The sequence below is a fragment of the Branchiostoma belcheri genome, unplaced genomic scaffold (genome assembly GCF_001625305.1).
Source record: "Branchiostoma belcheri isolate BF01 breed outbred unplaced genomic scaffold, Haploidv18h27 scaffold33, whole genome shotgun sequence".
NCBI lineage: Eukaryota > Metazoa > Chordata > Leptocardii > Amphioxiformes > Branchiostomatidae > Branchiostoma > Branchiostoma belcheri.
In genome coordinates, this window is record NW_017803943.1 from 788716 (window position 1) to 807524 (window position 18809).

General features: G+C 41.1%; 2 protein-coding genes across 2 annotated transcripts; one reads left to right on the forward strand and one right to left on the reverse strand.

The window, feature by feature from the left end:
• Window positions 1–715: 715 nt before the first annotated feature.
• Window positions 716–10249, forward strand: LOC109475132 (putative ferric-chelate reductase 1). Its single transcript, XM_019775669.1, has 17 exons — window positions 716–958; window positions 3110–3252; window positions 3990–4099; window positions 4465–4600; window positions 5039–5135; window positions 5311–5396; window positions 5880–5987; window positions 6606–6777; window positions 6935–7051; window positions 7463–7578; window positions 7754–7843; window positions 7969–8031; window positions 8404–8444; window positions 8657–8715; window positions 9220–9381; window positions 9647–9735; window positions 10069–10249. The coding sequence occupies exons 1-17, from the start codon at window positions 763–765 to the stop codon at window positions 10162–10164; spliced, it is 1881 nt and encodes a 626-aa protein (XP_019631228.1). The 5' UTR covers window positions 716–762; the 3' UTR covers window positions 10165–10249.
• A 474-nt stretch (window positions 10250–10723) lies between these two features.
• Window positions 10724–17887, reverse strand: LOC109475242 (general transcription factor IIF subunit 1-like). The gene is made up of 14 exons (XM_019775842.1): window positions 17754–17887; window positions 17400–17473; window positions 17123–17195; window positions 16702–16895; window positions 16077–16247; window positions 15679–15793; window positions 15283–15433; window positions 14702–14786; window positions 14112–14281; window positions 13583–13650; window positions 12995–13042; window positions 12285–12441; window positions 11908–12007; window positions 10724–11502 (listed from the first exon to the last, which is right to left on the reverse strand). Exons 1-14 carry the CDS (start codon window positions 17763–17765, stop codon window positions 11298–11300), a joined length of 1623 nt encoding a protein of 540 aa, XP_019631401.1. The 5' UTR covers window positions 17766–17887; the 3' UTR covers window positions 10724–11297.
• Window positions 17888–18809: the final 922 nt, after the last annotated feature.

The following is an 18809-nucleotide window of genomic DNA, read 5'->3' on the forward strand; positions in this document are numbered from 1 at the left end:
AATCATCGCGAGTCCCCGGCATGTTTACGGTGCTTAGGTGTGTTCCTCACCCGCCCAGGTCGATATATGCTCACGGGGGACTTTTCTGTGTTGTTGTCCAATTTACTTGTAACAAGTGAGACTTCATTAAGTTGACAGACACGTCAAAAACGCCTATGCGAAGCAGGCAGAATTATGCTGATAAATCCCTAAGCCGACCTGTGGAGAATGCATATGGTTTAATACTTATATATCCTATATGGTTACCGTGTCTGGACATCGTAAGCTCGCTGATATCAATACAGTGCTGGGAGTGTTGCCCGCCTGCGAGTGTCGGCTGGAAAAATAGGCGGTCTCAAAGAAAGGCTTGGGTGCTAGAGTTCAGGGCCTAACTGGGTGGAATAATATCACTGGGGACATGTGGGCCCTGGAGCCGACAAACTGGCTTGTGTAGTCCCGGGAAACAGTCTTGCACACGTGAGTTGACCCAGGATAAGAAAGATCAAGAAGAAAGGCATGGTCTTCATAGTACTGAGGCTAGTAAAGCATTCCTTATAGCCGACCCCTCAGAGGTAGTGGTTTATAAATCCAGCTAGCCAGCTCGCTAGCTGTGTTCTCATCTGCTGCTATGTATATATAAACCATTAGGCGTGGCCCATTGACCCAGTGTTGACCTATTAAAAAGGCTCTGACCAGGGCGCTGACCACATAACGGGTCAGGCAAACGGATACAGAGCTTGACCTTCCGCACACGTACTGTTCTCCGTCCTCTGCACGTACGACATGACTGTGATATTAGCGACTGTTACGATAGTTTTTGTACTGAGTACCGGTGGTGTGGATGGGTACTCTTCTTACGTCCCGTCCTCGGCATGCTCCGACATGGTCCCCGCTCACAAAGTCCCGGGACAGACATCGAGCCCACCCTACCAACTAACCGTGGATAAACAGACGTACAGTCCGGGTGAACGAATCAACGGTAAGTTTCATGTACACTAGGTATATTAACTGTTGTGTGGTGTTTACAGCTGTATCTGAAGGTGAACGTTGCCTAGTTTAAATGGAATGGATACCTGCACTTTTGTTTTTGCACTACGGTAGGGGTTAAACTCAGGTCACCCAAGTCTGTCTCCAACAGCCTGGATGCCAGACCCCGGCTCAACACCGTCAATCAATAGGATACTCCCTTCGGCGGGGGAAAGCCACAAAAATCGGCCAGACGGGGATGAAAGGTTACGGATGTCCACCATCTAATCAAACCAACATGGCAGTACGAAAATTCTAAGGCATCAAATTAGCCTGGAGTCCAGCCCTGTTATTGGTTCGCTTCCCAATGTCCGCTATGCTGTACACAAATGGGGTAGCGGATCTTGGGAAGCGAACCAATATCAAGGCTGGATTCCAGGCTAGCATCAAATCCGTACGACGACTTACGACTAACGATGTGACCGTACCCTAACCCACAAAGATCAAACGTAATTCTCAATGCATAATATCAAGTAAAATGCGACAACCCCGGCGGTACTTAAGTTAAACAAAGCGACGATAAAGATGTTGCCCAATAGCTGGCCTGTGTTTGGACTCTTGAAACGGTTTTGGTCTAATAACTGGGAATGGATCACGATTCTCTACAAGTCTCTGTGTTTTCTGGCCTTTTCAGAAGTCTATGCATACCACGCAACTGTGTAGCCTTGTTACCAAATCTACTTTAGCAGCCGAGTCTCTTTCGTCCTTTTCCGCAAGCGTAAGAAAGAGTCTCGGCAGCTAAAATAAGTTTCAGAGTAAAGTAGCGCAACACCGTAAAGTACTGATAATAACAGTCATCATTCGTACATTATGTAACTTTAAGGACAAGTATTTGACAGAATTGGGGCAACTGTGGTTGTATGTACAACACAGTACCATTCACCATGTCTTACAATACTAGTAGTTAGGTAAGCTACAGTTCAGCCATCAATTAAACGCAAACAAGTGTCAACAGCGTGTGTACCAGTACAACACAGTCACCGCGTCTTTACATAAGCCACACTTTTGCCTTCTGGTTATCATCCCTTATTATCCCTTATTACGACCTGGCATGACCCCGATTACGAGTAATGGATCACGATTATGATTTTGGTGTAAATATTGTTGTATTCCCGTGTATATATGTGTCGTACCCAGGGCCACTCTGAAAAGCAGTGCTATGACACTGAGTAGTGCCACCCTGGTAAAAGAATACAGAAATAAATAATAAATAAATAAATCATGACAATAGTGGTTGTATGTACACCACAGTACCAGTCACCATGTCTTATAACACATGAATTCGGTAAGCAACAGTTCGGCCATCGACTAAAGCATACAAGCTGTAAACAGCGGTTACATAACACCAGTCACCACGTTACATAATCTACGGTTTTGCCTTCTGGTTATTATGACAAGTGTCAATAGTGGTTGTACAACGCAGTACCAGTCACCACGTCTTTACGTCAGCTATGGAGTTTGTCCTTTCTTTTTTTTTTTATTCCAACATGTAATCACCAGACGTGGGGGCGACACACTCAAGTTTTTTCAACTTATATTAATGCCGCCACCAACACAGGGGACAAATACATGACAGGACAATACTCATTTACACCTGAGCTAAGTGAGGAAAGCCGTGTAAAGTGCCTTTCCCAAGGGCACAAGATCGGTGGCATGTCAGGACTCGAACCCGGGACTCAAAGTTCCGAGTCGCGCACTCTGCCGCTACGCCACACGACCTCACACACGAGTTTGTCCTTCTGGTGACATCATGACAAAAAGTGCCAACATACACTACCAGTCAACACGTCTTTACGCAGTGCGCGCGATGACGTCAGCAACAAAAATACTAGCTGTGGATGGTGATCAGGACAAGGCAGAAATGAGTGTATAGAGATATCTATGGATTCAATTTTCTGTTGTTGAACAGTTCATCGTACTGCATATCAAAATAAGTTCGATGGGAAATAACCGAAATTTGCTATTTCGTTTCTTGGAGTGTGTGAAAGTTTGACGCTTGAATAACATTGGAACTGTTTGAAAATTTCGCGTATTACCTACTGAACATGATTTGAAATATACAGTGACTACGTAATTTGTGAAAGTTATTGCATTCTTGTTGTAGTCACGATACAACGAACAGGCTCCGAGACTTTTGAGGGGTTCTACATCCAAGCTCGGCCCGTAGGTCAGGACCAACCGGTGGGAACTTTTACGGCGATTGATGACGAGATTACCCTGGTGGTAGACTGTGCTCCCCACACACAGGTAAGGTTATTGTTATTATTTTTGCATGTCAATGTATGTGTGTGTGTGTGTGTGTGTGTGTGTGTGTGTGTGTGTGTGTGTGTGTGTGTGTGTGTGTGTGTGTGTGTGTGTGTGTGTGTGTGTGTGTGTGTGTGTGTGTGTGTGTGTGTGTGTGTGTGTGTGTGTGTGTGTGTGTGTGTGTGTGTGTGTGTGTGTGTGTGTGTGTGTGTGTGTGTGTGTGTGTGTGTGTGTGTGTGTGTGTGTGTGTGTGTGTGTGTGTGTGTGTGTTTGTGTGTGTGCGTCTGTGTATGTATGTGTGTGACTGCGTTAGCTGTTATAATGGCTCTCTTACATACCAGACTAGACACTAATATCATACCATGTGTGTGTGTATGTGTTACAATAACTTACATGCTAAGCTGCAAGCATCATGCAACCCCGTGAACTAAGGGCGTAAGGTCAGGTCCTAGAAAGTAGGACATCTGTAATCAAGACCAGGTCTTTTGAAAACTCAAGGACCGTACACGTATATAATCCACTCTACACAGTCTAGTGTAGGGCAGTACATAGTAGCCTGGTTACCAGACATATTATAGCTCCGAGTCCTACATCCTCTCTGAGATGCTCTTGCAATACGTTGTATTTCGTACAAATGCTCAGCAATAAAGTTATCATAATTATCATTTATCCAACCAGACGACGTATCATTTGTCAAACTTTTCCTATTCTTGATTCAAGTTTTCACCTTTTTTCATCAGAATGCTGTTGGACACAGGAGAACCAACTACAGTCTACCAATTGTTCAGAAGACGGTTGTTTCAGTGATCTGGACGGCTCCAAATGTCACTGTGGGGGACTTCCAGTTCAGGTATGTTATCATAGGGCTGGTGTTACATGTCTCGTGCTCTCTTCGCATCGGGGAGCTCACGGGTCTAAACCCCGGTTGACTTTAATATCCCCAAAGACTTTGGAATTTTGCGTACTCTGCTGAGCACTAACAGAAAGAGTATGGTAGTGGAGCACACAATACAACCAACGAACTAGCTCCCTGCTGTTACTCGAATCTTAAATACACAATGGTTATGTTAATCGTTAGTAGTTACCATTTTATTTAAAACATAATAAAACAATACGATAATGATCTTCATCCATTAATTGATGTTTTAAAAAGTCAATTACGATGTATAGCTTGTATCAATCTTGATTGATTGACAGTGTTGTGTGTGTTTATAGGGCTACGGTTCTTCAAAACTTTACGACATTCTGGGTCAATGCCCTGGAATCTCCCACCATTTCTGACCCCACGGCTACACAGGGAGCTACCAACGTTCCCATAGCAACGGGAGCAGCCACGCCCCCCAGCTCAACGGTAAGAATAAGGTCACGTGTCTGTAGCTGTAACTCTCGCAAGATTTTGAAGTGATCGTTGAAAATTTGATCTCTGTGTAACCTTGTGTTTGCCTAAAGTTCAACGTTTTACTACCAACACAGATGACCTCTCATGATACGGTAAGAAAATGTGTGATGTGTAAAGGTTTAACAGTTTTCCTCAAGATAATGTATGAATATAGATAATCCCATTCAGTCCCATTCATGTCGAGACTCCTGCAAAAGATATTCTACTAACTGTATTCTATTTCCTATTTCAGATCGGTCCAGTTATTGACGAGGATCCACTTGGGGTATTAAAGTCAACTTTTTTTTACTTGCCATTTTATACGTTCCACTCGTATAAGTGTTTTCATCAGAAGCCTGGCAGAGGCTATGGAATGCAGTGTTATGAGTGAAATTGGGGTTTGTATTCTAGATCAGCACGGATGGCTGTGGAGTAGCGAAGGGCTGTTACGGAGTCCCAGACGGCTGTTCTCCACCAAACTGTGATCTTCTGTCGACCTGGGTGACCGGTGAGTCTTTTATGATTCCATATTCAAACCTAGAAATCTGTTATTTGATTTAGGATCCTCAACATGACCCAAAAGATTTTGTATTCTTGTCATTTTCAATTTATAGTTCAATTTATAATATGCTTACTCGCACTCTATATGCAATACTAGCTATTGTCTATTTTGTGCTTTCCAGATGTTACCGGTGAAAACGTCATCGTCGAAGTGACTGGAAAAAGCGATGGATACGTCGCCATAGGATTCTCCCGAGACAAAACAATGGTGAGATAATTATGTAACCATTATTCCAATAGACCCCTTTCCAAATATCGGTGTTAGGTTGACTCTGCTCTCGCGAGAGCACATCCCGACGTGAGCGCACGTGAGCTTGAATAACAGCCCTTCCGACTTTACTCTCGCACAAGCTCTCGCGAGACGAAGGTGACACGTTCGAAACGAGGACAGTACTTATTCTCAGTACGGCCATACATAAAAATCAACATAGCATGATTGTGTGTGTGAGAGCCACTTGATATGCTTTTATCCTAATATTCAAAACTACACAATATCCTTTTGCATTGAATTGATTTCTAACCATTTGAAACAAGATCAAATGTTGAATTCCAAAACCATTGGAAAAGTTTCTACTTAAGTTAAAATCCCCAGCCTTCGATACGAATCTATCGCTTTTGAAACGTCAAGTTATGCACTTGACTCGGTGAGAATCGTAAGTTTATGGTGTCCCCCGTCTCTTTTCCTTACAAGGCTGATGACGACATGTACGAATGCGTGCGTCACCCTACGGACGGAAACATCGAGGTGTTCTCTAGTTACGCTACAGGCCACAGCAGGCCGACCAGGGATGCCGCGAATGTAAGTTGGTATGGTTCTATCCGTGTGCATCGTTATTAATGGTTAACTGTCCTCTGGATATCGTTGCTATACTGCCCATAGTGTTAAACAGTATTAAGCAAAAACGGACAGTGGGTGGTGCTGAATCCACATGCAAGCATGCCTGTCCTTGGTGCTGAACACCACGCACATGCAAGTTATCTATCTGTCCTTGGTGCTGAACACAATCCACATGCAAGTTAACATACCTGTCCTTGGTGCTGAACACAATCCACATGCAAGTTAACATACCTGTCCTTGGTGCTGAACACAATCCATAATCCACATGTAAGTTAAAATACCTGTCCTTGGTGCTGAACACAATCCACATGCAAGCCCGATCTATAGTTTTTTAAATGTTATGTCAGAAAAGATGTCGCTAATTTAATTGACAGCCAACACATCTGGCCTTGGTGTTGAACACCATCCACATGCAGGTTAACATACCTGTCCTTGGTGCTGAACACCATCCACATGAAAGCCCCATCTATAGTTTTTTTTTTTTAAATGTTATGTCGGACAAGATGTCGCTAATTTAGTTGACAGCCTAGAAAACGTTTTTTGTTCGGTCATTATTCTCCCCGTTCATTATTCTCCCAGTCTGGAGTAAGTAATGTGGAGGTGGCGTACAGCAATGGTTTGCTGTCCTGCCGGTTCTACCGTGCTGTCCGTCCGACAGCACGGGCAGGTGCTGGCGCTGACCAGTACTTTGACCTTGGCAACTCGTCCTACCACATCTTCCTGGCTGTCGGACCCACAGTGGTTCAATCTGGTGAGTTGAACCCGTTCTACTACTATACTCTTAAGACACACAAAAACACAAGAAGTGTCCTACCTTAATAGCATTTTTAGATAAATGCTAGTAGTATAATGTGGAGCAAAATGTTCCTGATTTTGTGAAGGCGCACTACTTGTTATTATGATTGCAGATGGTTCTGTGCAGATCAGACGTCACACCAGCCGTGTTTACTCTGACCAACCGGTGGACGTGACAAGCATCAGTCTGGTCGCCACTGCCTCAGCACCCCTCTTCGTCAAGTTACATGGTATGTTCCATCACCAAAGGTTCACTGCAGCAACGTAGGACCCCCCCCCCCCAACCACACACACACAAACACGAGGCCCGTTTTCTAACTTGACCTACGCCTCTACAACGGTAACCTGCCTACCGAAAATCATGAACATCTATTTGAATATACTCGAGATATCCTGCTAACAAGCGGCAAACACAAAAGGTCCACTACAGTAACGTAGGGACCCTCCACGGAAATCCTTTCTGCACTTGACATTGGTCTCCCCAACGGTAACCTGCCTGCCAAAAATCATGAACATCTATGCCTTCAAGAGTTATGCCGCCAAATTCACAGTCTCCCTCACTAAAGACAAGTGATTCCATAGACCTTCTGACGAAAGTAAATATGATTGTTGTGGCATACTGTTTGTGTTATGTCTTACAGCTGGACTGATGATGAGTGCTTGGATGTTGACCGTCAGTATCGGGGCTGTGCTGGCGCGCTTCTACAAACCCATGTGGCCCAACAGCACCTGGTGTGGGGTCAAAATCTGGTTCGCCGTAAGTACACACTGCCATACCAACAATTGTCGCTAGACGTCGCTGAAATACACGCATCATTGCTGAAGCTATTGCTTCTTTTCCTTTCAAAACATTTGATTCCGAGCATTGTTTTGAGGTGAAAATTAAAGTAAATGAAAAATAATAATAACGTTTTTTTTTAAATTTGTTCCAGGTTCACCGTGCTGTCATGAGCCTAACCGTACTTCTGGCCATCGCTGCGTTTGTCCTCATATTTGTGTACAAAGAGTGGACCTTTGTCACGGTATGTCTCCGTCAGAAAAATAACATCAGTATAGCTATAGCTATATAATATACTCATGTTGTTAGCTCTATATTTCTAATCGGCTTAAACATCGGTTTAAACCATATCTTATTTCTTAACTACAGGGATCTAATGCTACAATACATGCGGTTATGGGCATCATTGTGACCAGTCTTGCTGTTATTCAGGTAGATTTATCTTTAATTTTATTTTTATACTTTAAACACTATGTCGTGCACAAAAGTTATAAATACTTGAAATGACCTGAACCCAATGTCACTTCACGTGACCTTAGCGAAAATATGACGTCGGCAACGGTTCAAAGGTGCGTGCAATCTGTATCCACCCCCGTCTCGGTTGAGGTATATGGCCTCTAAACCTGCTCGATATCCAATATTCTAACATTATCCAAACGATGGGTGGGGTCGTATGGCGTAACGGGTGTTTTTTTTTTTTTAATTCAAGCATATGAAACGAAATATAAGACATTGAACATAACCATTCACCTATCCAAACGATGTGTTATATTTCTGTAACAAAATGTTTCATTTTCTCTACAGCCATTCATGTCACTCCTACGCCCTGGGCCAGATGAACCAAAGTAAGTGAACTTAGGAGCATTTTAGATTCTGAAAATCAATGTGTTTAGAACTGGTTTTCTACTTAATAATATCTAACCAAGGCAATCATATATGGAAAAGACGAATTCGAACACTTCTTCTTGCACATTGTATGTCATATATGTATGTATTCATGCGTGGAAAGAATCTACAGTCCATCTTTGGTTTCCCAAGTTGTACGTTTGCTTTTCAGTCGTGTTGTGTTCAACTGGTTTCACTGGGGGTTCGGAACAACCGCTAGGATAATGGCCAGTATGTTTTTTTTCATACATATCCAATATTTTGTTGATCATTATTTTTTTAATTGTAATGTCATGTTGTATACAAAAGAATGTTGATGACTTTGTACTTTTATCTTGTACTTTGTGTTTTTAAAACTGTTTATACGTTGTGTCTAATTGTGCACAACTAATAAGTATAGGACAAATAAGCAGTGCCACCTGTGTTCTAGATTTATCGGGGACAGATCTAGACCTTTGTTGGACCCTTTGTCGTCCGAATGGTAAACCTCGATTCCAGCAGCGTGGGGGGGGGGGGTCCAAAGACCGTCCAAATATCTTATTTCGATACTGAAAAACACGGATACAATTATTTAATTTAATAAATGATGCCCATCCCAACAGTAAATCATATACCGAGACCTAGAGAAATCCGTCCAGCCCACCGTGAGTTACAGCTGCGAACACTCAAACATCGGCCAAGAACAGAACCCTTCTCTCCTTCCCCTGAGATAAAAACTTTTTTTTCCCCTCCCAGTTATCGTGATGTTCCTGGGCCTGGACTTCCCCGCCATGGACCTCCCTGATGAGGCTACTTACGTGCTGGCCAGCTGGGTCGCCTGGCAGGCTCTGTCTGAGGTCATCCTGGAACAGGAGGGTCTGCTCAAGTGCTGCGGACAGACCAAGGCAACGGACAAACGTAAGAGCGTATGGTATAGGGAACTGTGCCTGAGCAAAACCAGCCACGAAATGACAAATGTGCTCACGCGAGGGACTCTGGTGTGCACACTTGTTTGGAAAATTTGACGTAAGAGTTGAAAAGATCTAAAATTATCAAGCTAGAGTATAGAGAGTCTACCGCGGCTTCAAACTCACTACTACGTTTTGATGTATCGTGCCAAACTAAGTAAGCATAGTTGTCTTCAATATACATAGAGTGGACAAGAATGTTAAAACTGTTTCAGCGTCGGACGACCACGAGGAGATAGAGATGGAAACTCAGAAGAGTCCCAGTTCATTTGACCTGAATCCTGAACCCCAAACACCAAAACCGGTAAGTTTGTTTTATTGCATTACTACAGATTGATCTTAAGGTCAAGTTGGAGGGGAGTGATAACCATAAAATGTCAGACACAGGAAATGAGTGAGAGCCAGCCGTACGTTGGCCGGGTCTGTTGACTAAGCGCCAATAGGAAATGCCAAGAGACGTATAGAGAAATCTTCAATAACGAATAAAACAAGAAATAAGGGACGGTCATAACTGTGAATATGTACAGTTAGTAGAAAAATTATCGAGTTGCTTGACGATTTCCTTTCGTATTACCTAACGTTCCTAAGTACGTTTGTGCATGTATACTATTGACGTTTGTGTTTATGTTCTTTCCAGCCCGGATCTGGGTTCAAGAACGGATTCCTGGCTGTTTACCTTCTGGTCCTGACTGGCTTCACTGCTGCCATGTTCTCTTTCATTGCACTACACTAGGAGAACGGCCTATATGATAGGAATTAAAGGGGCATCATGTAACAATTTTGCACCAAAAATCGAAACATTTTAATTGAAAAAAAAATCTTCATTGAAAATTTTACATCCACTTTTCAATATATTTGTGGAAATATCTCAGATTTCTGACATTTAGGTTGGCCACACGAGACGCACCCAGATTGTGGCACCACCACAAAATACCAAACTATAAACAAACATGGATGACAGCTGTGTTTCCATCTTTTGAACACACTCGTAAAGCATCATATTTCGGCACCTCCACTACCTCAATGACACTTATTTGCAATGGAGTAGGGTTGATCCAACCTACTTTGTGAAGAAATGACTAGAAAATTGACTTTTTATATCCTCCTAACGTTACTGTACATAATACAGCTTTTGCATTCTCACAACATTACATGTAGCCATAGAAATTCTCTAATAATGTAACGACAGGCACAGTTGGGGCATCATCACTAGAAAGCTGTAAAAAATCCTGCAATTAAATGTGCAAAGATCAGTGTGATATAGCTAGCTGCTGTCGCGCTGCATGCCTGCGAAGCTGATGTGATACGCCGAAGGGCGATTATACCAGCTATACTGATTCAGATACAGACAGCAGTGTGACAAAGATGTTTTAATACGAAAATTTAATAAGCTCCATACAATGCTTTACATCTTGTACACTTATCTTATTTTAATCTTAACTTTACAAAAAACAGGTACATCTAACCTTTTCTTAAGTATGTGTGACATTATTACAAAGAGGAACATATGAACATGTCAACTGTACATTTACCAATTTTGAAAACAGAAATTACAAAGCCTGATTAAATTGTGTTCCATGCGACCAACTAAACAATCAATCCTATTAACAATTGATGGCAATTATTTGTAATCTGTAGGAATCTGATGTCTTAATATACCCAAGGTTATAATCAGCATACAGTATGTGGTTTTCCCTAGTTAGAGGTCTGTGTCCACAAACTCTGTTATGGGTCTGGACAAGCATGAGATTATACTTCACAGATGAGAAGATACACAACTGTTTCTATGTCACAAAATACATTCCAAACACATGTACATTCACCAATGACTAAAGAATTCCACATGACTAAAGAGATAAAACAAGTTCAAGATTTCAGCCAAAGATGTATCTTGCCATTTATCGTTTTCTTCTCCGGGTTAAGTTTCTTGAGGATCTCCGTCACTTTAGCCACTGTCTGGTCGCGGTTCAACCCTGTCTTACCCGTTGGGAACTTCTTAAGAAGGTCCTTGGCTGTCATGGGTTTCCTCATCAGATATCTTCTCACTGACTCCTCTGTAAGACCAAGCTCACTGAAAAAAAAGGAAAAAAACTTTCTTTAAACTAGGAACTTTTATATTCTAGGTTATATTTACAAACCACATGCATAATGTTTACCTCCATATGGTCCAGCTAAACAAACTATTGCTGTTTATATATTCATAATATATATATGGTGACCCTCCAACAGCAACTTGCAACATAATGTAACCCAACACCACAGTTACCATGGTGACAGCCGTCTGGTTCAGGTCTTTGATCTTATTTGTTTGGGGAAGAATGAGAGGGACAAGACACAGAGCAAAAACAGAATGTTTTCACACAAGGTATTTTGAAAACAGACATTTTGAACAATAGATAAAGTCGGTATGGCATATAGTACATAATACATAGAACATAGTACATTTTGTACATAGTAGAGAAGATGACTGTGTTACCTTGTTGGAGTGCCTGACCCTGATCCTGACCCTTCGTGACTGCGACTGTGGCGAGCCTTCTTGGGCAGCGGACTGTCTCCCTCACCTGCTCGCTTTGTACCTGAAGCAATAGACAGGTGAGCAGGAAACAATAGACGGGTGAGCAGGAAACAATAGACAGGTGCTGACTAATAAGTTATGAATGTTGCAAAAGGCCAGCCTGTGCCCGCTAAGGTTGTAAAATGTAGTTATGTACAACCGCAAATTTGCAATACCAGCTTTGTATTCCTGTGGTTTAGCAAAAATTTTGGCTGGACTTTTTTAATCATACTTTCCCATTAGTTTTGGGATCTCCAGAAGATTTCATCATAAAAATTTATTAATCAAGCCCAACAGACCTTTCTGCTGTTCTAACTTCTTGGCTGCAGCAGCCAGTGTAGACCCGATGCCTCCGTCAGGTGCAGGTGTACTGGCCCTGCTGCTGCTGCTACTGCCTGATCGGGAGTCTCCCTTAGACCCTACCTTCCCTCCCAGGGGCTTCAATGACTTCTTACTCTGTAGAGAGAGAAGGCAACGACAAGTTATGTACATGTGTAGGAAGTGTGTCCAGCTGCTTGGATGTGTGTCTGGTGATCTTATTGGTAGCATCTTAGCCTCTAGCAGGCTTCGGGAGGCGGCTGGAAAGAGTAGAAATTGGCCAAATAGAGAGATAACATGCCGGGGGAGTTGGTCCGCTAGAGACTACAGTTGGCCAGCCAGACTCAAGACCTTCATCTCATCATCATTCCGAAGCATGTATTGTCCTGTCAATCGATTAAATCCTGTCAGTTAGTAACCAATCAGTGTCCACCAGAAATTGACACCTTAAACTCTCTCTGAAACTTGAAAACATTCTTGGTGAAATACTCCATGAATACTGCGATGGACATTAGCACAAATTTAGGAAAATCAAAGTAAATGTATGATTTTTACATATCTTTAATGATATATTTCTCACTAATACATGACACCATTATGGGAATCACTTGGTGAAGATTAAGTTGGGCTGTACCACTGTGATTACAGAGAGGGGGGTGAGTGACACAGGAGAAATGGACGTGCTACTCACTCGGCCCTTGCCGCTACCCTTCCCATGAGTCTTTCCACCCTTCTTGTCCTACATGTCAATACAGAAGGAGAGAGGGAAGAAGAAAAGACCAGCAAGATGTAAAAGTGCAAGGAGATGTCAACAAAACAAAACACCCAATAGTAAAAATATAGAAGCAATGCTATAATGCCTTGTAAGAATACACAGTACACTTCAAAGCAGTGCCATAATTTGATAGAATTTCACCACTCATGACAGACAAAAATTTTGCCCAATCCGACAGCATAGAAGACAGGTTACTTAACAGCTACAAATTGTCAATGTTGCTGGGCCAAATAACATTAAATATAATATTATGCCAAAGCAAAATCTTTAAGCAATTTATCTTCCTCACTGTTCATTATCTGTAAAAGAACTGATTCATGAAGAAGTAAAAACATTTTCAGTACTAAAATTGTGCCTAAAATCTTGAAAACTAAAAAAAAGTACCATTTTTACCAAACCAACTTGGGAAAACCAGAAGTTCTAAAATATCTTAAGAGTTTCTGTATCTCTAGCTACTGTTAGTCTGTTGTTCAGTGTTGTACTTCCGGGTCAAGGGTCACTTACCTGCATGAAGAGTGCGGAGGACTCAAGGTCAACATCGCTGTCTTCTGATGAGCTGCTGTCACTCTCTTCTGTCAATCAAAGGAGATGAAAATTTCAAAATTCAACTGCCATATAAGACTTTTTCACAGAACCCATATCATGCTAAGAGACAATGTCACTATGAGTTGAGTGTTTTAGCCAGCGTCCATCAATTTTGCAACTCATGACAGACACAAATTTTGCCCAAGCCATCATTTTGACAGACAAAAATTGATGTGTCCACCAGCAAAATGAGTCCATTAGAATGCCTGAAATAGCATTTCAGAGAGTCAAGATATCAAAATTTTCTGGGGAAGCATGCCCTCAGATCCTCCTAGACTTGTCATACCTATGGAAAAACACCTTGTGCATTTGGCAGTCAACATAATGTTACCTCAAACAAAATTGAGATGACAAAAAAAAATAGCAAATTTCCTGCAACACTGATTAAATGTATAATAAGACATGATTTTTTTAACAATCTCATGAAAAGTCAGAAGGAAACAACTACCTTTTTTGGCAGGTTTGTCTTCTGCTGTTTTCTCCCCGTCAGCAGTCTCCCCTTCCTTCTCCCCCTCCCCCTCCTCCTCCTCCTCACTAGAGGACATCTCCATCTCCTGGTCCACTCCCTTCAGGTCTGTACCGTCGGTTTTAGACTTGTCTACTTCTTCTTCTGAGGCACTGCAAAATTGAATGAATATTGAAGCTATCACAGAGGCCAGAACACCCGTATCAAATGTTATGGCAGTCTAGTTATCACATAAAAAAAAAAATTGAAAAAAAAACCTTAATGCAATGAGATTAATGACCTGTTGCACAAGACCCTCAAGATAGGGATATAAACTGCTATGGTGCAAAAAATGTGCATCATCCCCACACATACTAGCAGACGACATGCCAAACTACATGCCAATGCAGTACAGGGATCATGAGTTAACGTTATAGCTGCAAAAACACAAAAAATCCAACCATCCGCTATACTCTGCCAGACTGGTCACTAACCTCCTTTATACGTAGTAAATAGGAGAAAGGAACAAAGTTTATGGAATGGAGCTATAATTACAAATGTCATAGTAAAAAGTAAAATTATGTATAACTGACCTTTCATCTTCGTCAGACATATAGTCCACTTCTCTGCCATCATAGTCTCCCTCATCACTGTCCTCTAGGGCCTCATCATCAGAACCTGGGGTGGGAGGGGGGCATGTACATGTAGATCATATCAAATGTTTGTATGTATACACTGCTTGGAAAATAGTCACAGTCCTTGTAATGTGTAACAAATACATGTACACTTGTACTACAGGTTTCAAGCAAAACAATATTACATGTATACAATTCAGGGCTCGAAATACATTTTATTTTTCTGCATACATGTACCTGGCAACATTCAACATTACCGGCACCTGCATTACAGTTTTTTGGTTTTGTCATGAACCAGTACAGGTAGACATCAGAAAATTCAAATACATATACTTGCACAGTTTCTAGCCCTGCATGAATATTTGTATTACAGCTTGAAAGACGAGCATATACATACATTTGTGATTTGAGTACAATTGTAAAATGGTACTTTCTATAGTATTCTCTTGAAACACATGGACCAAATATCCTTGGTGTGTTTGAAATGATTCGTAACATTCTAACAAGAAAACAATCTAGGTATTTTTTTCTTTACCCACCTTTTTGTTTCTTCTTCTTTTTCTTCTGGACCTTGGTATCTTTCTTTTTCTTGGCAGTTTTTGCTTTTTCTTTTTTCCCCTCTGCTTCATTATCTGAGTCATCCGAGAAGCCGCCCAAGTCAGAGTCTGAATCGTCCCCCTCCCGTACTTTCTATAAAAAAAAAGGAGAAACCAGTAGATTTAATGTTTGTTATGTGCAGAGTCACATACTCTTACCTGCTGAACACAATCAACATGAATGTTAGAGTACATGCATGTAGCAGGTGTATGTACCGAAACTTACTTGTTACATAATATAGCATCAAGAACTTGACATACATTGTAGCTGCTACAATTGCTGTGCAGGTAAGTTTGATAAAATTTGTGGAAACACACCTATGTACTTGTTCTACTTACCAAGTCGTCTCTGGCCGATACGTTCTTCTCTGTTTCCCCCTCTGTTTCTCCTTCCTCTTTATTCTCCAGTCTCTTCTTCATCATGATGTTGAAGTAGTTCAGAACTTTATGTCTCCTGTGAATAAAGAAATAAACAATAAAAATGCAGTCTTTCTTGCTATAAGTTAAAATGTACATAAAATGAAACCGACAAGTTATTCTATATGATTTTCTAATGATTTACAAAGTTATTTTCCTTGTGAACAAAATCATGCATGGTTGGCATTAGTTCAGGAGCAGTCTGACCAGATTTAGGCCACCACTACCTTTCTATATGCAAGTCAAATGAAATTTGGCTATGTGTGGATAAAGTGGAGTATCAACTATATACAAAAAATAATGGTAAAAATTCAACCTACTTCTCAAACTCAGCCTCAGCCTCCTCCTCGTTGAGGTACCTGTACTTGATCTGAGGAGTGAAGTTGTACCAGGACTCCACAGGGCAGGCCTCAAACGTCTTGTTTCCCGTCTGTCTGAAGACAAAGTACGACGAGGCTTCGTTGATTCCGCCCTCCTTTCTCCCTACAAATCTGAGAGGAAGAGACAAAATATCCAAATCATAATTATGCACAAAAATGAAGGTGAACCAAAAATTTAGAATTCAAAAATGATGTTTTAAAGGTATCCAATACAATTTCAGGCAGCATAACTGCCTGGATTTTCAAAGTCCATTTTCTGGTCATTCTTTTAATGTAGTAAAACCCTAATCCATAGCATACTGATATCTGTGAGGCAAAAATATTATGTCGCTGATGGAAAACAATTGCTTGTTTTGTATTATAGGCTGGTTACTGCTATTTATTGGTGATACCCCAAAAATAAAGAGACAAATCACAAAGTTTGCTTTTGGGCTATTTCAAACACTTGAAATGATGATGAAGATATGCTAAAAAATGTCAGTTAATGTTGAAGATATATACATCTACATAACATTAAAAAGAAGGCTCCACCCTGAGGCATTTCCCAATAAAACATCAGACCAACCTTTTGCCCCCTTTGCCTCCAATCTTCAGTAACCAGGGCTGGTCCTCCAGCTTGAGTTTGGTCTTGTTGATGCCGTATTTTTTCTGTCGAGCCTCCTCACGCCACTTCCGCCCGTATTCACTCCCCTCCCCGTACTCCGGCATGGTCTCGTCCTTGTAGATGTCCATGGTACTGGTCTCCCTCTCCATGTTGGCCTGATGTGGTATAGAAAGAACACCAAACAATGTCACACATGTGAAGTCACAATTATGGCAATAAAAAGTGTTAAAATTTTGACATTTTCTCAGGGGAGCATGCTTTTGAATGGCGCCTCCAGTGCCTACAGCACTTGACATGCTGTTACAAATATATGTACAAAATTTAGATGATTTAAAAGCCAGGCTGGCTACAATAATGGCATTAACTATATACATGTACGTACCTCTCTCCACGTAGACATGTCCACACCACTGTTGGCAGCAAATCTCATCACATTGTATTTCTTCAGAGGATTCCTGAAAGCAAACAAGAGAAGAAACTCAGAATAGTGTTGGTCAGCGTTGGTCACGTACTAGTATATTAATTAGTGTGACTCCTGCCATTCAAGTACAATTTGACTCTGAACTGAACCAAGCGCAAACCAGCACCAACAGACCAGTCCACGTCTAGCAATATATTGGAGAACAACAACAGCTATCCAATGTTTTGTTTCCACTCACTTCTGTATTCTGACTGTAAACTCCTCAGGACCTGGAAGTCCTCCTTGTAGACTCCTGCCACTAGATGACGAGCTCTGGAAAAAAAATGGAGAAACTATCAGATTTGTTAAAATATCTAATTCCATAAGCTTTCAAATGAAAGTAGTTATCAATGTTTATCTACCTACTAACAGAAAAGAAGTCTATTTAAAGCTATCCCAGTTATTCTAACCATGGAGGTAAAAAAATATGTTCTAACCTTTTTTTTTCAACGCAACAAAGCTTAGTGAGTGGGGAGGGGGGCACATACGCTACGAATATTTAGCTGGGCCTCAAAATCAACGAAAATATTTCCTACTAAAACGGGTACTTTACCTGTGCAGACATTGTTGCTGCTCCTTGCCGTATGTTGTTTTGTTTGTTTGTTGATTTTTATACTTAGATATTTGCGAAAACACTATCACAAGTGCGCCAAACTTTCGATATCAATTGACCCGGAAGTACAAACTGAAGTAAACATAGCGCGTCATTTGTTTCTTATCTTAGTTAGAAAGTCATTGATAAATCAGACAGAAATTCATACAAGGTTTAAACTTAATGTATCTATTTATGTGTATAACGTTATGCATATGTATATAAATGTAAATATATTGAAAATTATCGTTATTTAAGTTATTTGATTTGATTTGGTTTGCATTATTGTTACGAACCTGTGGTCTTGAATCGAAAGCCATGTTTTTACAGCTGAACCCCAGGAATGGCGCGAAACGAAGAGAAACATTTTGGGAATTTGAATTTCTAATATCGCAAAAACAGGGAATAGGTATATTTTCCTATCCAAATTAAAATAAAAAGATTATAATTCGTCAGTCATCTGGCGAAGGTATGTAAAAGATCTTCCTATCAGTAGGAAGAGATTCACTTTCATGGCCGGAAACTGTCGAAATTTTTATGGCCCAAATCAGCCCCTGACGGCAAGAGATTGTGCAACACAGGCTAATAGTGTCTTTGTTTGTTTGTTTGTTTGTTTGTTTGTTTGTTTGTTTGTTTGTTTGTTTGTTTGTTTGTTTGAACCATTATATTCATCAGAAGCTCAAATCGTCAAACTTACTGCATGGCCAATTTGAAAAATTGACAGGGCAGTATTAATTTTCCACCCGAAACGTAAAAAAAATATTCCAGTACAAAAAAAGAAATCCCGATAAAAACACCTAAAAATAAGCCGAAACCTAAACCTCTGCTTCAGAGAGTAGCCCTTTGTAAACCCACTCACATAAAGTTTGATAAACACATGTTTGATATCAATTTCACCCTATCACGCCAACATCTACTTTTAGGAGATGTTATTGGACATTTGAGATGGTATTTTCCGTCTGTTCCTGACAACAAGACAACAGCCTCATCCGATCTCATCTACATCTCGTGTATAGA